The sequence below is a fragment of the Nuphar pumila genome, chromosome 17 (assembly GCF_984573655.1).
Source record: "Nuphar pumila chromosome 17, dmNupPumi1.hap1.1, whole genome shotgun sequence".
Lineage (NCBI taxonomy): Eukaryota > Viridiplantae > Streptophyta > Magnoliopsida > Nymphaeales > Nymphaeaceae > Nuphar > Nuphar pumila.
In genome coordinates this window covers 7,119,965-7,138,872 of record NC_143265.1, presented here as the reverse complement: position 1 = coordinate 7,138,872, position 18,908 = coordinate 7,119,965, and the positions used below count along the sequence as shown (strand labels likewise).

Sequence of the window (18,908 nt, the reverse complement as noted above, 5' to 3'; positions counted from 1 at the left end):
TGTCACTAAGGATGGAACCCTATTCCTTTTTCCCGCACAACTTCCAACGGCAAAAAATCGGGATATTCAAATCCGAAACAATAGACGGGGGCGATGCACCGGCACCTCGATCGTGGAGACGTCCGAAGAGACACGTGGCAATCTGCTATAGGCGAGGAGACAGCAGTTGTTATAAATAGAGGGAGGTGGACAGGAGGGCGCCTCTCTCTCTCTCTCTGATCGAGAGGCGCCTCTGTGGAGTGGTTAGCCTGACGGCCCAAACGCGGATTAAGAGTCTTTGCTTCGATCGCGGATTCAGAGTTTTCGCTTCTCTGCGGTTTTTGTTAAGGTAAGGATTCTCTCTCTCCCAATTCGTTTTTCTGACTGTTGATTATTGTGGAATTCTCGATGAAAAAACAGGGCATTTGCTTTTCCTCTACTTTATGTGCGCCTGAATCGGGATTTTGGGGTTTTCAGCGTTTCTGATGCTTTTTCGGTATTCTTCTCATTGGAATTTAGTTAAGTGTATGCTATAGTCTTCTTGAGAAAAAATAGGGGGAAAGGATTAGGGGAGAAGTTGTTTAATTGGTTGATTATTTTTTACAGTTCCAATTAATTTACGAGATTTTCTTTTAGATCCTATGAGTGCTGGTATGCGTCACGCACTTTTTTGGTAATGGTTTTGGTTACGTTTAGAAATGTTTTTGTCTTACAGCATTTTTCATTTGTGAAATTTATAGTCAGTTCCATGGAATCAAATTGTTATGGGCTCCATGGAAATTTCCTTCCATTTCCACAGGAGAAAAATAGGGTGCTGGTTTGTTGACATAGATTCCGTGATGACAACATGTTGCCTTTTTCGTTTAATTTAATGATTTTTTTCTCTTGAAATTGATCATTGATTTCCGATTTCCCACAGGTCAAGCCGTTTGTAGCACTAATAGCTACAGCTCTGAATTATTTCCTAATATTTGTTCTACCTCACAAGTCATGTTAATTTGTTGACCTGCAATATCTCGACCTTTAAGTACCATGGAGTTGTAAATATTAGGCATCCTAACCGTGGGAAAAGCTTTTTATTTGGACTTGGCAAATATATTCTACAAGAAATAAGAAGAAAACATTCTTGACTAATACCTCTCCTTTTCAACTCCATATAATCGAGAGTGATTAGTTAAGTTAAGAATAAAACTCTATATAATTTGTCCATTGGTTTTTCCCTTAGTATATATACTTCACCAGAAATTTGAGAAGTCATTTCCATGGGAATCAAGAATCTGAATTTCTGTGGCTTGAAATTTGTGGTGCACAATCTTCTATTCCAGGGAATTGGATTTCAATTCTGAAAGCCGGTAAACTGATTGTTTATTGAGAAAGACTTTGAGACAGGACTGGACCCTAGGTAATTCAGTGCGTCTTGCCTTCTGAAGAAGGAAAAAATTGTCAAGTCTGTTGATTGTGATGTTTAGATTTCAATGTGGCAGTGGAGTGCTTGAGGCAGGAAGATGGTGCTGAGTCTTGGGATTACATGAGCATGAGTGGGGTGCGAAGGCATTCGAGGGGGTCTAGCTGGAATGTGCAGGACAGGAAGATGGTGATGGATGTTGACCTCAATCAACCTGCCTCAGTAGAAAGCAGAGAGGATGGGACAGCCACCACGGTTGGGCGGGCATTGCCATCATTGAGTTGCAGAAGGCAAGTTGCTCCAATTGATGTTGAGGCAATTGAGGACGATGTGGTGATCTCCTCCCCTAGGAGATTCACTGAAGTAAGTATGGTGAACATTCCTTTTCCAGTATGCTATGGACTTAAATTGATTATGTTGATTTATATAATTTGTCAGCTATAGCAATGCCATTTGTGTTAATTAACTTCATTCTCACGTGGAGATGCTCTTATAACTTTAATGCAAAGAAAACTGCCAAACCGCTGTTTGGCTTGTTTTATTTTTATGCACTATATGTGTTGTAGAATGGGAAGAATTCTCTATAGGTTTTGCTTTATTAACCTTGTCCAACATGTGGTGCTCCTCTCAAGTACATTAGTATAATTAAAGATATGTATGAAGGAGTAGTAACCAATGTCCGCACTTGTGGAGGGGTGACAACCAATTTTCCGATAACGGTTGGGTTACATCAAGGATCTGCTTTAAGCCCTTTCCTATTTGCGATAGTGATGGATGAGCTTACGAGATCAATTCAAGAAAATGTACCGTGGTGTATGTTGTTTGCTGATGATATTGTTTTGATTGATGAGTCTAGAGCTGGGGTTAATGCTAAGTTAGAATTATGGAGACAGACATTGGAAGCTAGAGGTTTTAAGTTGAGTAAGAGTAAGACTGAATATATGGAATGTCGGTTTAGTAAGCAACGAAGTAGTGATGGGAGTGTAGTGAAGCTTGGTGAGCAAGATATACCGGTGAATGATTATTTCAAATATTTGGGATCCATCATTCAAAAGTATGGAGAAATTGATGGAGATGTAAATCATAGGATAAAGGTTGGGTGGATGAAATGGAAAAGTGCTACTGGAGTGCTGTGCGATCGTAGAATGCCATTGCGGTTGAAGGGAAAGTTTTATAGGACGACTATTAGACCCGCTTTACTATATGGTACAGAATGTTGGGCTGCCAAGAGACATCATATTCAAAAAATGAGTGTAGCTGAGATGCGGATGCTTAGATGGATGTGTGGAAATACAATAAAAGATAAGATTCGGAACGAAGAGATACGTAAGAAGGTAGGTGTTGCACCCATTGAAAATAAGATGCGAGAGAATCGTTTACGGTGGTTTGGACATATTCGGCGAAGGCCTAATGATGCTCCAGTTAGAAGGTTGGAGAAATGGGAAAATATATTAGTTAAAAGAGGTCGGGGTAGGCCTAGGAAGACTTGGATGGAGATGATAGGAAAGGATATGAATGCTTTGAACCTCACCGAGGACATGGCGTTGGATAGAAATGATTGGAGGAAAAGGATTCATGTGGAAGACCCAAAATGAATTTCTTTTTTGGTTCATATCGCTGACCCCAATTGTTTTGGGATGAAGGCGTAGTTGTTGTTGTTGTTGTTGTAACATGTGGTGCTCCGGTTTGTGTGTGCATCCGGTGCGTAAAGGGCAACCCAAATTTTAAATCAATTTCGCTATGGTTGTAATATTAGTTAATTCAGGTTTAATGTCAAGTCGTTTTTATTGAAAAACCTGGTTCATACTTTTTTATGTATGTACGCATGTGCATGTCTCTAGTGATTTGTTTGATATTATGGGAATTGACATGGACTACATTTGAGAATTTATCCTATCGTTTCATACATTTGAGAATTTATCCCATGTTGCACCTCATTCCCTTTCTCATAATAGATTAAGGTTTTCTGTGGTTGCATTGAGCTTTTTCTTCTTATTTGATTTGTGGTAGGCAAGGAATCTGTCCAGACGCAGTCGTAGTGCCACAGTCGTGCTTGATGGAGACCCAGGCATTCAGCCAAGTTGTCCAGGTGTATGTTTGAATTATCTATTGTTGAAGCATTTGCCTCGTGATTTTAGTGGTGTTATTTGGTCAGCAAAAAATCATCGCAACCATCACTTCAACCACTTGTTCTAGAGTTTTTCTCAATTGAACGACAAAGATTAATTCAATGGTATCCATAGTGATTCTACCGTTGCATTATCACCTAGTATGACCATTTTGCTAAAAACAACCGTTTCAATGTGCAGAGTGCAGTTTTTAATTATATTCAATCTAGAAGCCACAACAATTTTAAGGTTTTATTCTGCTATTAGAAACAACTGCTTTTGGTTTTTAGCCATTGGTTTGGCAACCTTATGCATTGTAAACTTTAGAAAAGAATTTGATTTCTTTCCTCAAGAATGACTTCCATACAAGTTTTCTGCTACACGTCCAGCAACGTGATCATGGATGTTGATGTGTCAAGATATCAGTGCAATGTTACCTTTGCCCATAGATTAATATTATGCCTTTTCTTTTTGTCTTCATAAATGTTTGGTTTTTATTTGGATGAAGTGGGAAGTTCTGCTTCTTTTTTTAAAGTATATTGAGGCATGGTTCTTTGTTTTCTGATTCTAACAAGGTTGATCTTGTTTTTGTTTTTACAGAGGTGAGGGGAATTAGGCATTCTAAAAGAGATTGCAACCTGAAAAGGATTTCTTCTGGCCAGGTGGTTATCAATTGTGACGATGACAATGATGGTGGTTTTACCGGCAACACAAAGGTGTGAATTTGCATTTTGCCTACTTGACCTATTCTTTTCCTCTCACAGTGGCGACATAGGGTGGTGATGCCTGATGTCCTAACCGAGGGCGGTGATGCCGAGGTTGCAAATTGTACTGTTTAGTGTGGTGATTTTCTAACGGTAGCCGTCTGGAGTGGTGATTCTCTATGATAGTGACATACGGTGGTGATGCCCAATGTCCCAACCAAGGGTGGTGATGCCCAAGGCTGCACCATTTAGAGTGGTGATTCTCTAGATGGTAGCTGTTTAGTGGTGATTCGCTAAACATAGCCATCCACGGTGGTAATGTCCAATGTCCCAGACAAAGGTGGTGATGCCCAAGGATGTGAACAACCCTGTTAGAGCGGTGATTCCCTAACGAAATCCATTAAGAGTGGCGATTCTCCATACCAAAACATCTAGATTTGGTGATTCTCTGATGAAGGTGGCCAAGGGCAATGATGTCCAAGGTTGACTAAAGAACATGAGCAAGACCGGTTAAATGTGATTAAAATACACTAGATTCTGCCATGTTTTATATGTATGCATATGATCTAGTATTCTTAAGCATGTGTTGTTGGCAACTTGGCATTTAGATGCTTTATTCGAACACTTCATGGTTATGAATATCAAATCATGTTCGTATTTATTGTTATATTGAAATTTGTTTGTTTTTGAAAAATTGTCATATACTTTAAAATAATTTACAATATTTATTTTAAAATGGTTTGGTGTGTCATTCACAAGTATGTTTTATGGGATTTTGATTTGATGTATTATTATGTGAAAAAATTTATTTTATGAAATATTAAAAAATTTTATGTGGTTATGATCTTAGTGATTATGGATACTTTGTTATTTTTGAAATTTGAATAAATATTTTTTTATATTGATATAAGATCCTTGTGCATAAGGTATTGAACATGAATTCTTCTCATGGAAGTTATTCACTTTTATGAATATTTTTAAAATTATTAAAAATAATTATGTTATTGTTGGTCCTTTTGTGGCCCTTGTGATCATCCCTTGTGGATAATTATGCCACATATCATATGTTACTTTTCATATATATGTTGCATTAGAGTAATCTATTACTTGCATATATGCTTAAATGTGTTCTTATACGTATCTTATGTGATTCTTCATAGCTTTTTTTATAGGATACGTGGCTTTAAGTTATTAAAATTATTGCATGTACATGAATTTTGATCTCTTTATAAGTATCCATGATTAGTTGTACTTGTGTATGCTCGTGGTTTCCTATATGGTTCTTTGAGAATCTCTATATATGTTTTGACCCTCTTTAATGTTGTCTTTGTTGTCTCATAGTAGACTTGCTTATATTGACATCTTGTTGTGCTTGCAATATATTCATTTTAAGGTTTCATCTACCTTTATTGGATTTGATTTGAAAATTTATTTTTTCAAATTGGTTAATATTATTTGGAAATTGGTTTTCGTGAGTATGTATTGCCTTCTTATGACACTTGGTTTGTCCATCACAAATTTCATTTCTTTTTGGCATTGTTATTTGGATCAAGGTTAGCCATTGAGGTGAGTTATGTGTGCACCTCATGTTCAGTATAGATTTTCAAGGGTTATGAGTGACGTGTTATCATTTGTCTTGGGTTTGATTCATAGTTGATTGACTTATGGATTCATGTTGGTTTTGTTAAACCACTGATGTTTGTTGGAGTGAGTTGTGTGCACCTCGTTTTTTGTTAGTTTAAATTGTTGGCTTATAGTTCGATTCTAACTGACGATTGTTTGATCTCTGGTTCTATGAGTATGTTGTATCACTCATTTGTTTATTTGATTTGGCTATTATTATTATTATGTTGGATGCTTATAATCATGTTTATCTGTGATGACTATCTAATTTTGAAACCATGGTGTTTCGAAAGATTGTTAAAATTGATATTCTTATTCTTCTTAGTGACATTAGTTTATTTTCATTACAAGCTCTCTTATTTCATGTGTTCTCTCCTATTATGCCTCTTATTTAAGTGTCATTTTATTTAGACAAAAAATGTTATTTTATGGTGAGTTATGTGCACCCATTGGTTATTCACACTTTTTATGTATTTGTATTATGCTCTTGTTCTAGTAGCCGATACACTTGAATATTGAGGTTTGTCTCTTATTTAAGTGTCATTTTATGTAGACAAGAGATGTTATTTTATGGTGAGCTATGTGCATCCATTGGTTATTCACACTTTTTGTGTTTGTATTATGCTCTTGTTCTAGCAACTGATACGCTTGAATATTGAGGTTTGTCTCTTATTTAAGTGTCATTTTATGTAGACAAGAGATGTTTTGTTAATGTGGTGAGTTATGTGCACCCATTGGTTATTCACACTTTTTGTGTGTTTGTTAATTTCATAAGTGGCATTGTGATTGTTCTTTTATTCTAGTAGCTAATACACTTGAATTTTGAGGTTTGGACGCCTAGTGAGGTGATTGCTTGTGGTGGTCGAACTATTGTTGAGATTTGAAAAATATCATTTGTTGATATTTGTGGGGTTTTTAAAATCTCTCCATGAAATTTTTAAACATTTACTAGTTTTTTCTTGTATGAAAAAATGTTTATTGATAAAATTTCATGCATTTTATTGATAACATACGTATGTATGTTTTAAAGATTGTTATTTAGTTCCTTATACTTGAACCCATTCTAGGTTGTGTGTGTGAATTCTAATGGGTTGTGATTTATAAGATTTCTCTCATTCATTATTATGTGCATTAAAAATATTGCATATATATATATGTTTTGTATTGATTATCTTGTTTATATTGTTGTATGAATAAATTTAATTAACTCCTCTTTTCTTGAGGGTTCTTTTTTTTGAAGTGTTATACTTTATATGCATGTTGTTTTAATATAAATTGATGATTTGTTTTATTTGAAGTGTTTTTTTAAAAAAAAATAGGATATTATTAATACATGATTGTTTCTCTGCTTGATAATTTATATGTTCTTTAGTGATTAAATTTTCTATTGATCAATATTTATGTTTTCTTGAAAAATATGTTGATTTTTGGTTTATGATTATCTAAAATTGATTTCATAAAAATTTCCTTTTGAGGTATGCTCCTCTTATATTTCTTAATGATTGTGTAAAAATTTTGCTATTTTGTTTGAAAAATTCTACTTGAGTATTATTTTTGTTCAAATATATATATATATATATATATTTGTTTTGAAACTTTATAACTATTTAGTTAGAATACCTTCTTTTGTTTTGTGGGATCTTTGTCTTGTTCTACAGGTTCTTAAAGATGCGATGGATTAAGAAAGAAATATGTTTGATGCATCATGAAGGTGGAGATAGCCGATTAAGATGTTTGGGGATGATCACCAATGAAGACATTTGAAGAATTGTATTTGCAAAATTCAATGATATGTCATAAAAATGGAGATTTTCATTGAAGATACTTGAAGACTTGGATCCTTCTCATTGATTCTTTTTTGTATTTTCAACTTTCGGTATATTACACCGTATACCCATTTGGTGTATTTTGGTTATTTCAGTCTTTATAATAGGCTGTGACCATTAGGAGCACATTAGTACTTTTATTTTATTTTGTTCTTTTTGTCCTTTTCTGTTTTTATAAGGACTATTTAGTCAAAGACCAAATAGAGCTGTTGGATTCTTTTTGGACTAGTCAACATAATGTTGACTAGTCAATATAGTTGTTGGAACAGTCCAACCGCTGTAATTGAGATTACCTCTTGTGTATAAATAAGGGGAAACTCCTCTCTTGTTCTTCAATGCTTCTTTTAAGCATTCATGCTCAATAAAATATATATTTTTTGTGTTCTTGTGTCCCTCTTTTAAGTTTTTTGTTATCTTGAATGCACTTAGTGCATTTGTGCTCTTTTACTGTCCCTTGGTTGGACTTGTGTTGTGCATGTGCCCTTTGTGTTTATGATTTTGTAAGCCCTTGTTTTGTATTTCTGCATATTTCATTACAATAAAGACGCTCCTTTGTAAATATCAATTTGTCGTCTGTCTTCCGTCACAGGAAGAAGCCCACACAAAGGAACTCTGATTGACTCCTACGGGTGGCTAAGGTTATTCGATATATATATATATATATATATATATATATATATATATATATAGCCAATGAATATAACTGCCAGTTGATATAGTATATTTTCATGTTAAAAATGATCCCTGTGCTCCGACGGATGCTGATCCAGCTGCATTTTCTTTCTTTTTAGAATATTCTGTCATTTTAAACGTTTTCCAGTGATAGATGTTGTGTTGATGCCCCAATTCCTTGAGGCCTAGGCGCTTTGATGGATCTAAAAGCTACGGATCTAGTCATTCAGCATCAATTTTCTCTAATTCACTGCTCTATGGTGGTTCATTCTTTGTTGGTTTGTTTCTTCAAGCATGTGCATGTCATTTAATGCTAATGTAGTAAATTGCGGGATCCCTCAAATTGGTATGCAATAAGCATTTGATGCCCTTATTCAGCAATCTTTGAACTCAGGATGACCAAGTCCCCAAGGTTAAAGACGGTTCCCATGTAGTGGTTATGATCAGTCTTTGGATGCCGTGTCATTATTCACACAATATTCCTCATGGTTTTTGTGTAGTGGTTGTGTTCAGTCTTTCAGTGCCACGTCATTATTCAGGCAATATTCCACTCACATTTTCACATCTTCCCTAACTCATGTTATGTTCTCCAGTCACCTTTTTTAGTCTGATGTGTGTCATGCAATTTATCTTGTATTATCTGGTTTTTGGGCGTCACATAGAATATTACAGGACTGCAAAGCATGTGAGTATTTCAGAGTATGATAATTGGAAAAGCTTCTGGATTCATTTACAGCATATTCTCTACCATATAGTAGTAGTTCTTTTAGTTATGTTAACTTTATTCCGTATCAATTCTCACTTGTGTTTCCGTTTCAGAGGAGGAACTTGGGACAACGCATAAATATTGGACCTGCGGATGCTGCACCGAGGGAAGTGACTTTCACATGCGCAGTCTGCATGGGCACATTGGTGGAGCCAATGTCTACCATCTGTGGCCATATTTTCTGTAAGACTTGCATCAAGACCAGCATCAATTTTCAGAAGAAATGCCCTACTTGCAGGCGAAAATTGACACATTGTAACATCCACCGTGTCTACCTTCCTGACACCAGTGTTAGGTGAGCATGATGTAGATTTTCCTTTTCCATTCTTGGCTGTCGTGATTTCTTAGACGAAAACTTTCCAAGCTCATCAATGTCTATATATCTGAATATCATAAAGTGTAGTTTGCAGAAAAGATACAGTTTATGCTTACATGTCATTGTATGTGCGGAAGCATGCATACGTCAGAAGTAAGATACAATCAAAATTTGCACCCTTGTAATTTGTTGATGCATTTGAGCCTTTTAATATCAGCAAAAGATTTTTCTTTTTTTGTGGAATTCTGGCTCGGCTTCTGCCAATAGAGAAATTGACATAAAAATGCAAATATATGAAAGAGCAGTGCTAAAATAAGAATCGATATGATGTTGAGTTCCTTCAGTTTTGACGAAAGTGGCTGTAAATTAGATGCGACCAGCATCAGTTTAGCGATAGAAATGTTTATTCATTTTACTTACAAAAGAGAAATGTAAGCAATATGAAGACAAATGACCATAAAACAAGAAAATTGCCTTACAAAGCCAAGATGTGCTTGTTTGTTCTTATCTCTTTATTCTTTTTGTTTTCTTTGTTCTTTTTTAGGTACATGATTGTCTTGTACTTTGTTTGTGAATGGTGTGGTCATGTACATGCGCATGCATTCACATGTATCAGTGTAAGCCATGGCTTTGTTTGTCTACACCATCGATGAGACCAGTGAATTTCACGAAGGTAGTAGGAATACCAAATCTGTTCTGCTCATCCCCAAAGTCATCCCTATCTTCATACACCTCCCTGGGAATCATTGATGCGGGTTGTGATCAAATCGGAATTCATAGATGTGAATTACTTCATTCATTTAGTGAAGATCGACATTTAGTGAATTACACCTCCTTGGGATTGGATTTCATTGATGCAAGTTGTAATCAAATTGGACCCCATATTATGTGAATTACACCACTCATTTAGTGAAGATCGGCATTTAAATCCCTGAAATCCAACTTGTTTGCAGGATCTTTTTGTTGTTGATAAACACAATTTTGTGATTTAAAAAAATCATAATTTGCATCAAAACAATATGATCCAAGGCTTCCATCTATAGGGTCCAGATTTGATTAAAACAACTTGCATCATAAGATTTAAGAGGGGTATAAAGATTGGAACCTAACTGGTAGGAATATTTTGGTAATAGCCCTTGTAGCACAGGTCATATTCCCATATAATAAAAAGTTTAAATGCGAGACATAATTGGTGCAACATAGAGAATGCACCATTCAAGACTTATGAATGGTTTTATATATTCTCTGGTAATCTGTTGGACATAGAGCTGGTAATGCTCGGATGGACCCAGCTCATGCTCGGGCTCACATATACCTGAGCCAGAAAAGTCGTATGTACAATAAATCAGACGTTTACAAATGCATTCAACTTGATCCATTTGTTAGGGATAGACTGTTGTTGGATCATGCTTAAAATATGGTTTTTGATTCCTTGGAATCACATCTGTAAGGTCATGTTTTCAAATAAAAAAAATGAAAAAAAATGCAAAATTGAGACCTTAAAACGGGTCCAACGTAAAGCATGACAACCATTGGGTACTTACAAATTTCTATATTTATAGATGCAAATTTCTACAATTATAGGTAGAGCCACATGTATGCAAGATGGAGCCAGATGCAATAAAGGTATTGAGCAATAAGCCTACAATAGAATACTTAAGGTTGTATTGGAGAGCTGGTGGTTAGGTTGGGAGAGAATTATTTGAATGGGAGTGTGGTCAAACTGTTATGGTTATGGTTGGTTGGTTGTATTTGCAATCAAAATCATAATTCGTACCTATCAGCTCCCAAATATAGCTGATGGCTTTCAATATTTCAGATTCGTACGCTCCCTCCAACTTCCTCCTCCCAAACAAAACCTAAATGGTGTGGGTCGCCCTCAAAAGTGTATTATCTGTCGTTCTCAAAACTCTCACCTAACTTTCAACAAAACCTAAATGGTGTAGGTCGCCCTCAAAAGTGTATTATCTGTAGTTCTCAAAACTCTCCTAACTTTCCCTGTTTTTCGATTAACCACAACATTAAATTGAATTATATATAATTATGGTCACTGTAATTTTAAACATTAGCAACATTTTCTCACCAACAGGGTTCCGCTTGTCAGCTACTGCAAGTCACCTTGTGTTGGGACGTAGCAGGTTCAAAACCCAATGGTAGGCGTCTGCCTAACCCCAGCTTGCCTTTCAAAAAAAATTAGCAACATTCTCTCTCTCTCTCGTTTAGCACTGTAAAAAAATAAAAGGTTATGATCAACTTTAAATACTGCAACGAAATCTTACCAGCCAAACGAATAGAAATTCCTCTCTCCACACACACACCACATTGCCAACTGTTCTCAGTTTGGTGCACAGCACCAGCACATTTCTTGGTGCTTGCCCATTTGATGGGCGCTTTGGGAGGGTAAATAATTTATGGCATGTACCAAGATGAACTTCCCGTGCAAGTAAAAACTCTCTCTCAGCATTCTTTGGAAGGACCTCCCACCATTCCTCTCAACTGCATTAGGTCATCTAAAGATACTACCAGTGTTTGTTTGCTTGTTGACATTTATAGAAGTGTGTTAAGACCTGATTTGGCTGTCATATTTGCACATGCACTGCCTGTGGGACTATGCGCGCATGCTTCATGCCTGAATTCTAGATATGCAAAAGCAAGCAATTGATACTCAAAAGTTTGGATCATGCATATCAGATTCGTTAGTGTTTCTGTTAATTCACTCTCACACTTGCATATTCTGCATTCCTTATAAGACAACTCTCGCTGAACCGGAAAAAAGTGAATACATTTGATTACCTTGTCTGTTTTGCATAATCATACAAGCACCAGCTGACAGAGGAGCCCCAAACACACCTTACACACACACACACACACACAGAGAGAGAGAGAGAGAGAGAGAGAGAGAGAGAGAGAGAGAGAGAGAGAGAGAGAGAGAGAGAGAGAGAGAGACTAATAACTTACTGCTTTCCTCCTCCATTCTGTCCTTCCTCTGTTAATTTCAAGCCCTTCACCAGACAATCTTAATAGATGCAAGAACTGGAAACCGTCCTTGTCTGAGGAGTCCACATTTTGCTTGTGTGTGGTTGCAGACCCATTTGTGGAAGCACTTGAATCTGCTTCTGGATCATCAAACTCTAAACTAGTCAAGGAATCAACCTTGTCACCATGTTGACATTCCCTTCGGTAGTCAAGCGTGATTGTTTGAAGCTCATGAGTGTCTAGCACTTCTTGTGGCATGCTCTGTTGCAGAAAGAAATCATGCATTTTGCTGGATAGGTTTCATGATTGTGCAAAGCTTTACTAAAATTGAAGATTCATATGATAGATAGAGGCTAGAGCATGGTATTAACTCAAAAAAGCACCATCAGTAGATTAGAAGCACATACCTCAAGAATCCAACCAATGTAAGTGACATTGTTGACATGCTGATTCATGTCGAAATCCGCTCGCCTGGGCTGCAACATTCAAGAATAAAAATGAAATCAGATAAGAACTTGGATATTGTGTTGGTGTTCAAAATAAATCGAGTTTTCACCATGAGTCCTGTTCGTAAATGCTGGGCAGGATCATCAAGCTTGGGGATTTTCTTTAAACTGCAATTATCCTTTTCTGGAAATGCAAGCCTGAAAAGAAGAAACTATTCCACAGGTGAACACTTCATCTAGAGCCCTAAGTAGTGAAAGGGACACTAGAGCAAGTGAATAACATGATGCACTTCTGGGGAAGCTAAACTCTACTTGCAAAACACTAAAACAGAATGGTTTTAAATGTGTTCCCACTAGATATTTCAAGTTTTCCATCACAAATTGTAATGGTCCATCAGGAAGTGCCATATGGCCTCGCAAGGTTGTTTCTTTCTGCATCTGATTGCCACAATAAGGTGAAATGCTTACATGGTTTCTATTAATCATGTCTGATCTCCATCCGTTCATCTTTTTATGTCACATAAAACTGAAGGAAGACAGGATTAAGTATTGAGGCTACCATACCTTGTAGAGTAATGGACAAGTATTGAGGTTTTTTTTTTTTTATACTTTTGTCCATTTTCCCCCCATTGATAAACCCGGGATTTCTGCTTCAAGGGTTTGGAAGAAAACAATTATTTTCCCCAATTATCCCCCATTTTCATCTTTTCCCTCAATATCCTGAGCCAGAGAAGCGTGAAATCCTCCACATTCTTTGATATGCGTAGTCTTCTTCATTCTTCCCAGATCGAAAAATAAGAACCAGAAACTTTTCCCAATTTCCTTCAATTTCACCAGGCATTTCCGTGTTTTCCCAAAACTGAAACCAGAAAAAGAAAATATCCTTCGCACATCAGAATTCGGTGAATTCTGACCTGTTTCTTGCTTGCAAGCAGAGTTTCTGATGGATCACTCGACGTCGTGGCCAGTCGCTGCCACTGCGGCTGATGGAGGGTATGTTCATTTTGACCAAGCCATACTTGACTGTAAAGAATCTGTTTCTTCATGATTAAAGATAGGACCAAGTATTGAGGCTACCACATGTACTTAGCCTAACTTAAAAGAAGCTTTGGGAGCATCAAGAATCCATGCGAAGCCAGGACAGAGTTAACTAAGTCAGGGTGTCTAGACAAAGTCAGACATAGCCACATCCAAGTTGCGAAGGAACAACATCCAAGTTGTGAAGGAACAAGAGTCCAACAAAAAATTGATTTTAAAGACATCAGCAGGGTGAAATAAGTGTCAGCACTGTGGTTCATCCAAAAGCACATTCATGATCACCACATGTTCTGCTATATCATTTTGATGACTGTGTGTGTGTGTGTGTGTGTGTGTGCACATGAGAGAGAGAGATCACAAAACACATAATTTTTTAGGATTTGCACAGAAAGTGCACTCCAAAAATTAGAAAGAGAATAATACATGATTTATATATAAGCCAAGATCAAGCTTGCAGGAGAAATAAACCCTGACAAACAAGTCCTCGAGTAAGACCTTTGCCTTTGGGTACTTGGCCGATGACAGTTGGGCAAGAATGGTTTACCATGATGAGGTACATGGTTTGAATAATGTTAACAAGGGTCAACTTGAGGGTTTAGAACTAGTCGACACAGAGTTGAATTGGTCACATATATGAAAGAGTAATGCATAACAACCTGTATCAAGGACATGAACTAGATTGAACCATCAATACAGTTTGAATGAGGCATGCAAGATGCAAGTTTCAATTCATATTCAACCAACCAATATTAATCGTGTGGTGAAATCAAACAATCAAAGTCGCATTTAAGCATATTTTGTTTGGACATACATTCATTTTTTGATGTAACAGTCTACAGTCTAAATGTCATGAACCTTGACATAGTGAACATGCTAAAACCTTGTAAGAGACAAAATAAAGCAAATGCAACCCTTATGAAATTGTTATACTAAATATTGAAGAAAACACCATAAGATTGATTTTGTCAATAGTGCTAAAAACATGTTAAAGGAAAACATAACACCCGTGTTACATACCGAAGAGTTCTTGGACAGTAAACTGACAACTCTTCTCGAACATCATCTGTAACTCTCTCAAGACGCCTTGTAACTTGATTCATCATCACCCACTTGCTGGGGAACAAAATATGAACAAAGCAATTAGCATGAAAATTGTCCCATAAAGCAATCAGCATGAAAGTTGTCTCATTAAAAGTTGATTTAGCTTAACAATGGAAGTATATAGGCACCAATTCATAATTTTCTCTTCCTCTTTCTGTTTCTCTTTTTTTTTTTCACAAACTAAGAGCATATTTAGACATGCAAATAAGTTTATGGCTGCATATCACTACTGAAAGCATCTCAGCATATAGAACAACTTTATTGATGTTACTCCACTCACACCATTAACCAGGCGTGTACTCCTAACACTTAGGTCGAATCATGGACAGTGTAAAGAGGACTCAGATTAGGTGCAGAATGGATCACCATCATGCAAGGATGATTGGTTTGTGGGAAGGCAAACATGATCTGCCTACAGTTGAATGCAAGAAGGGGACTGAGAATCAGATGGGGTTGCCTTTGTGGCAATCCACAAGCAGTAAAGATGGAGTATTTAAAAAAAAATCCCTGGTAGCCAATAAAAATGACAGCTGAAAAACAAAGGCATAGATCAACACACCAGCTACTGTCTTTGGGTAATTTACATTGCACCTATGAAAAGGGCCAATACTAGTGAACGGACACAAAAATGTAGTAAACTACATGTTAAACTAGACTCTAAAAGGAAAATATGTTCACTTAGATGCAAGCTTAAATAAATGATGAAAAAGAAAATGACAACTCCTTAAATCTACAAATCAAAATGAGCTTAAACACAGCTCAAAAAATTAGTGAAGTAACCTACCTTGTTGCTCTACCAATAACCTTATCTGTTGCAAAATCCTTAAAGATAAAGTCACGTCTTGTACCGATCTTTCCTTCCCCTTGGCACCATGTCTCAATTTCCACTACATCGGCCCTACATCCATCTTATCACAACATAAGCAGCCATAGAATATAAGAAAGCAACAACATATATCTATGGAATTTGAAAACACACCAAGCAGGGTATTTGTACACTTCAATGTGCATACGCGCCGACACCCATATAAGATTTCTCTTTCTCATTGTATTCGTGGTAGCAAATCCATCAGTTGAGAACCCAACACTCTGTGCATGGTTGCATCCTACTTCCTATATCAGACAAGAAATTAAGTGAAAACAATCAACAACCTGACTGGGATTTTTCATCCATTACCAACTGTCACAAATGATACTGAAACAAAAACATTGCGCATCAACGTGAATGTACGATTAATTAATTTACTAATCTCCCTTTTAGGATAGGCCAATCTTGCCAAATGGATCAAATACCTCCAATCAATTGGAAAATTCAATTTGCAAAGACATATTTAGTTGCAAGAACAGAAGAAAAGGAGGTACCTCCCAAGCAAACTTAAACAAGTCAAATCGATGTTTAAATTTCTCAATATCCATATTTCTTTTATTTTAATTACTTTCCTCTCTGTGTCCAGCAGGGGGACAGACCCTAGCAAGATTTGGACCCAAGACCCCTCAATGTGGACTATCCGGTCCGTCATCTTACTGGATCCCGTCTTAACATCATTTGTCTGCTTGGATTTCAATTACACATTATCAGTTGTATCCAATCGACAGATTGTTTTCAAATTCAATGATGAACATGATATGATATCATTGCTCTTACTTCTTTAGGCACAATAAAAGAGTGAACCATGATGCAGAATGAGGCCATACTTACCATTGAATGCAATGAAAAATACAAACCAGCATTTTCTACCAAAAAAAATGACCTTTTCCGCAAAGATTGTTTTTTTAGTACCCATTTGTGAAAATAATGGTACATTTATTTAATTTACATCAATTATCATCTAACAGTGAACTTAATGCCAAAAATAATGACATATTAAGATAATATTTGAGCAAAATTTTCCCCATAATGATGTATTCCACCTATATTCATTCCCAAAACAGAGTTCATTGTGTGCCTAAATGCAATGCATGACCAGAAAATCAACATGCAAACACTTATACAGCAAGATCTGAAGAGAAAAAACACCTCAAAGCTAACAGATACAAACAGGATTCAGTCGACCACGCATCAACACAACATTAAGCCCTAATCCTGAGGAAGCTACGGAATTCAGGCGACGGAGCACCTGCAAGAGATTCGCGATCGTCTCGATCGTGGCTGTCTTGTTGACGCCGACCTCGTAGCAGCGGACGATGAAGCTCTCCTTATAAGAGAGGCCGTCCTCAGCCAAGCTCCCGAGGCGGAGCCTATCGGAAAGGATCTCAGAGGTGCGAAGGGGCACCGGCCGCTCCGAAACGGCCAGATCTGGGGCTCCGGGAGAGAGGGACGACGACGTCCGGAGATTCCGCCGGATTAGGTGACGCACGGCGATCTTCCGCCGGTGAAGCGAGGGTTGGAGGATCGTCGTCCGGGAGAAATCAGAGACGGTGCATCCCTGCAGCATTTGTGATACAGAGAAGAAGTAGAAGAAGAGGAAGAGGAAGAGGAAGAGGAAGAAGAAGAAGATATCCAGAAAACGGGTCCCTCCGGAGCAAGAACTCTGTGAGAAGAAGGAGATCCGGAAATCGGGTTTCTCTGTTCGGGTCGTCCCTCGTCCCTCCCACACCCTATTTATAGTCTCCAGGTGAAACTAGGTCGTTGGAATCTTGAAGAAAAAGGGCGGCTTTTCTCGAGAGAAATACGTGCACGTGTTCACATTTTTTTCTCATTTCTAAGCATGCATGCAACCGTGAGAAGGAGTGAATCGTATGATTGGGAATCGCATTACTTACGAGTCAATTTACTCATGTTCGGCAAATTCCCATGAGATTTTAGATTCTCACGCAAACGATAGAATGAATCTCGTTAGCATCGGTTAACCAAACTTAAAAAAAAGAGTGGCCATAAACCAAGAGTCGTTTTCCTTTTTTTTTTGTTGGACAGAGAAAGCTGGGATTAGGCGGACCCCTACCAGTTATACAACTATATCATAGGGATTCTGACTTGCAATCTCCCAACACAAGGTGACGTGCACTCCTGTTCCCAGGGGTATCAAGAGTCGTTTTCTCATTTACGTGAGAATCATTAGTACCACAAGGGTTTTCATTTTCTCATTTGGAGTCACATGTGGCCTAGCAAACCAAACCTACCAGATCCGTATCATATTCCTTTTAGAGAAAATATTGGTTGTGCTCTAGAGTATTTATAGGGGCGAGCTTTAATTGGCCAATCTAACCCTCCAAAAGCATTCAATACGATTTATTTACTAGGAAATGAACTTTGGATTGGATGGTTTTCATGTAAAAATCATATTTTTAATATTAATTTTTTGATGAGAACAAAAAAAAAACACTCCGAAAGATGCTTGGTTGATCCTGTCAAATCTGGCAACCTACTCTAAGAATCTAGGCACACCCCTTAACCCGAGAGGGTGGTGTATGTTCCCCCCCCGATGATTCACTGAATCCCACGTCTGTGTTCGGGGCTTTGAATGAGCACCACGTATACAAGCACATGGGGCTCGTATTCCTGTGTATGTTGACATAACTTTGCATCGGACTCTGGTGTTGTTGCAAAGACTTAAGTACCCTTTCTTGCTATTCTTCTCATAAAGTGATGGTTTGAGAAAATGACAAAAATGCCCTTCATTCAAAAAAGAAAAAACAAACAGTTCAAAAAAAGGACAAACATGTCCTTCATCCAGAAAGTCGAGGATGATGTTGACTCTTCAAAGTCTTCTTCTTCTTTCTCCGTTCAAAAAAATGACAAACATGTCCTCCATCCAGAAAGTCGAGGATGATGTTGACTCTTTAAAGTCTTCTTCTTCTTTCTCCGTAAAACACTGTAAAACCCCCTCTCTCTCTCTCTAGAGAAGAAATCAAGGGAGACAAAGAGTTCTCCCTGGAGAAGGCCATGAACATCAACCCTCTCACTCTCTCCCCCTTCTCTCTTTACTTCTGTGCACATCCAACAGACGA

The 18,908-nt window shown here is 37.4% G+C and overlaps 2 protein-coding genes across 4 annotated transcripts; one reads left to right on the top strand and one right to left on the bottom strand.

The window, feature by feature from the left end:
* The first annotated feature begins 201 nt into the window (after positions 1 to 201).
* Positions 202 to 10,422, top strand: LOC149811511 (uncharacterized). Of its 3 annotated transcripts, XM_089993800.1 has the most exons (7): positions 208 to 328; positions 1,305 to 1,381; positions 1,464 to 1,747; positions 3,395 to 3,473; positions 4,093 to 4,208; positions 9,137 to 9,378; positions 9,944 to 10,422. In XM_089993800.1, the coding sequence occupies exons 3-7, from the start codon at positions 1,508 to 1,510 to the stop codon at positions 10,050 to 10,052; spliced, it is 786 nt and encodes a 261-aa protein (XP_089849926.1). In that variant the 5' UTR covers positions 208 to 328; positions 1,305 to 1,381; positions 1,464 to 1,507; the 3' UTR covers positions 10,053 to 10,422. The 3 variants fall into 3 exon arrangements, with proteins under 3 accessions (XP_089849925.1, XP_089849927.1, XP_089849926.1); XM_089993799.1 differs by lacking the exon at positions 1,305 to 1,381 and having other exon boundaries at positions 202 to 328; XM_089993801.1 differs by lacking the exons at positions 1,305 to 1,381; positions 9,944 to 10,422 and adding an exon at positions 9,487 to 9,642 and having other exon boundaries at positions 202 to 328.
* A 487-nt stretch (positions 10,423 to 10,909) lies between these two features.
* LOC149811510 (oleoyl-acyl carrier protein thioesterase, chloroplastic-like) lies at positions 10,910 to 17,527 on the bottom strand. Its single transcript, XM_089993798.1, has 8 exons — positions 17,078 to 17,527; positions 15,940 to 16,073; positions 15,745 to 15,858; positions 14,877 to 14,972; positions 12,932 to 13,019; positions 12,783 to 12,851; positions 12,358 to 12,636; positions 10,910 to 11,624 (listed from the first exon to the last, which is right to left on the bottom strand). The coding sequence occupies exons 1-8, from the start codon at positions 17,393 to 17,395 to the stop codon at positions 11,619 to 11,621; spliced, it is 1,104 nt and encodes a 367-aa protein (XP_089849924.1). The 5' UTR covers positions 17,396 to 17,527; the 3' UTR covers positions 10,910 to 11,618.
* Positions 17,528 to 18,908: the final 1,381 nt, after the last annotated feature.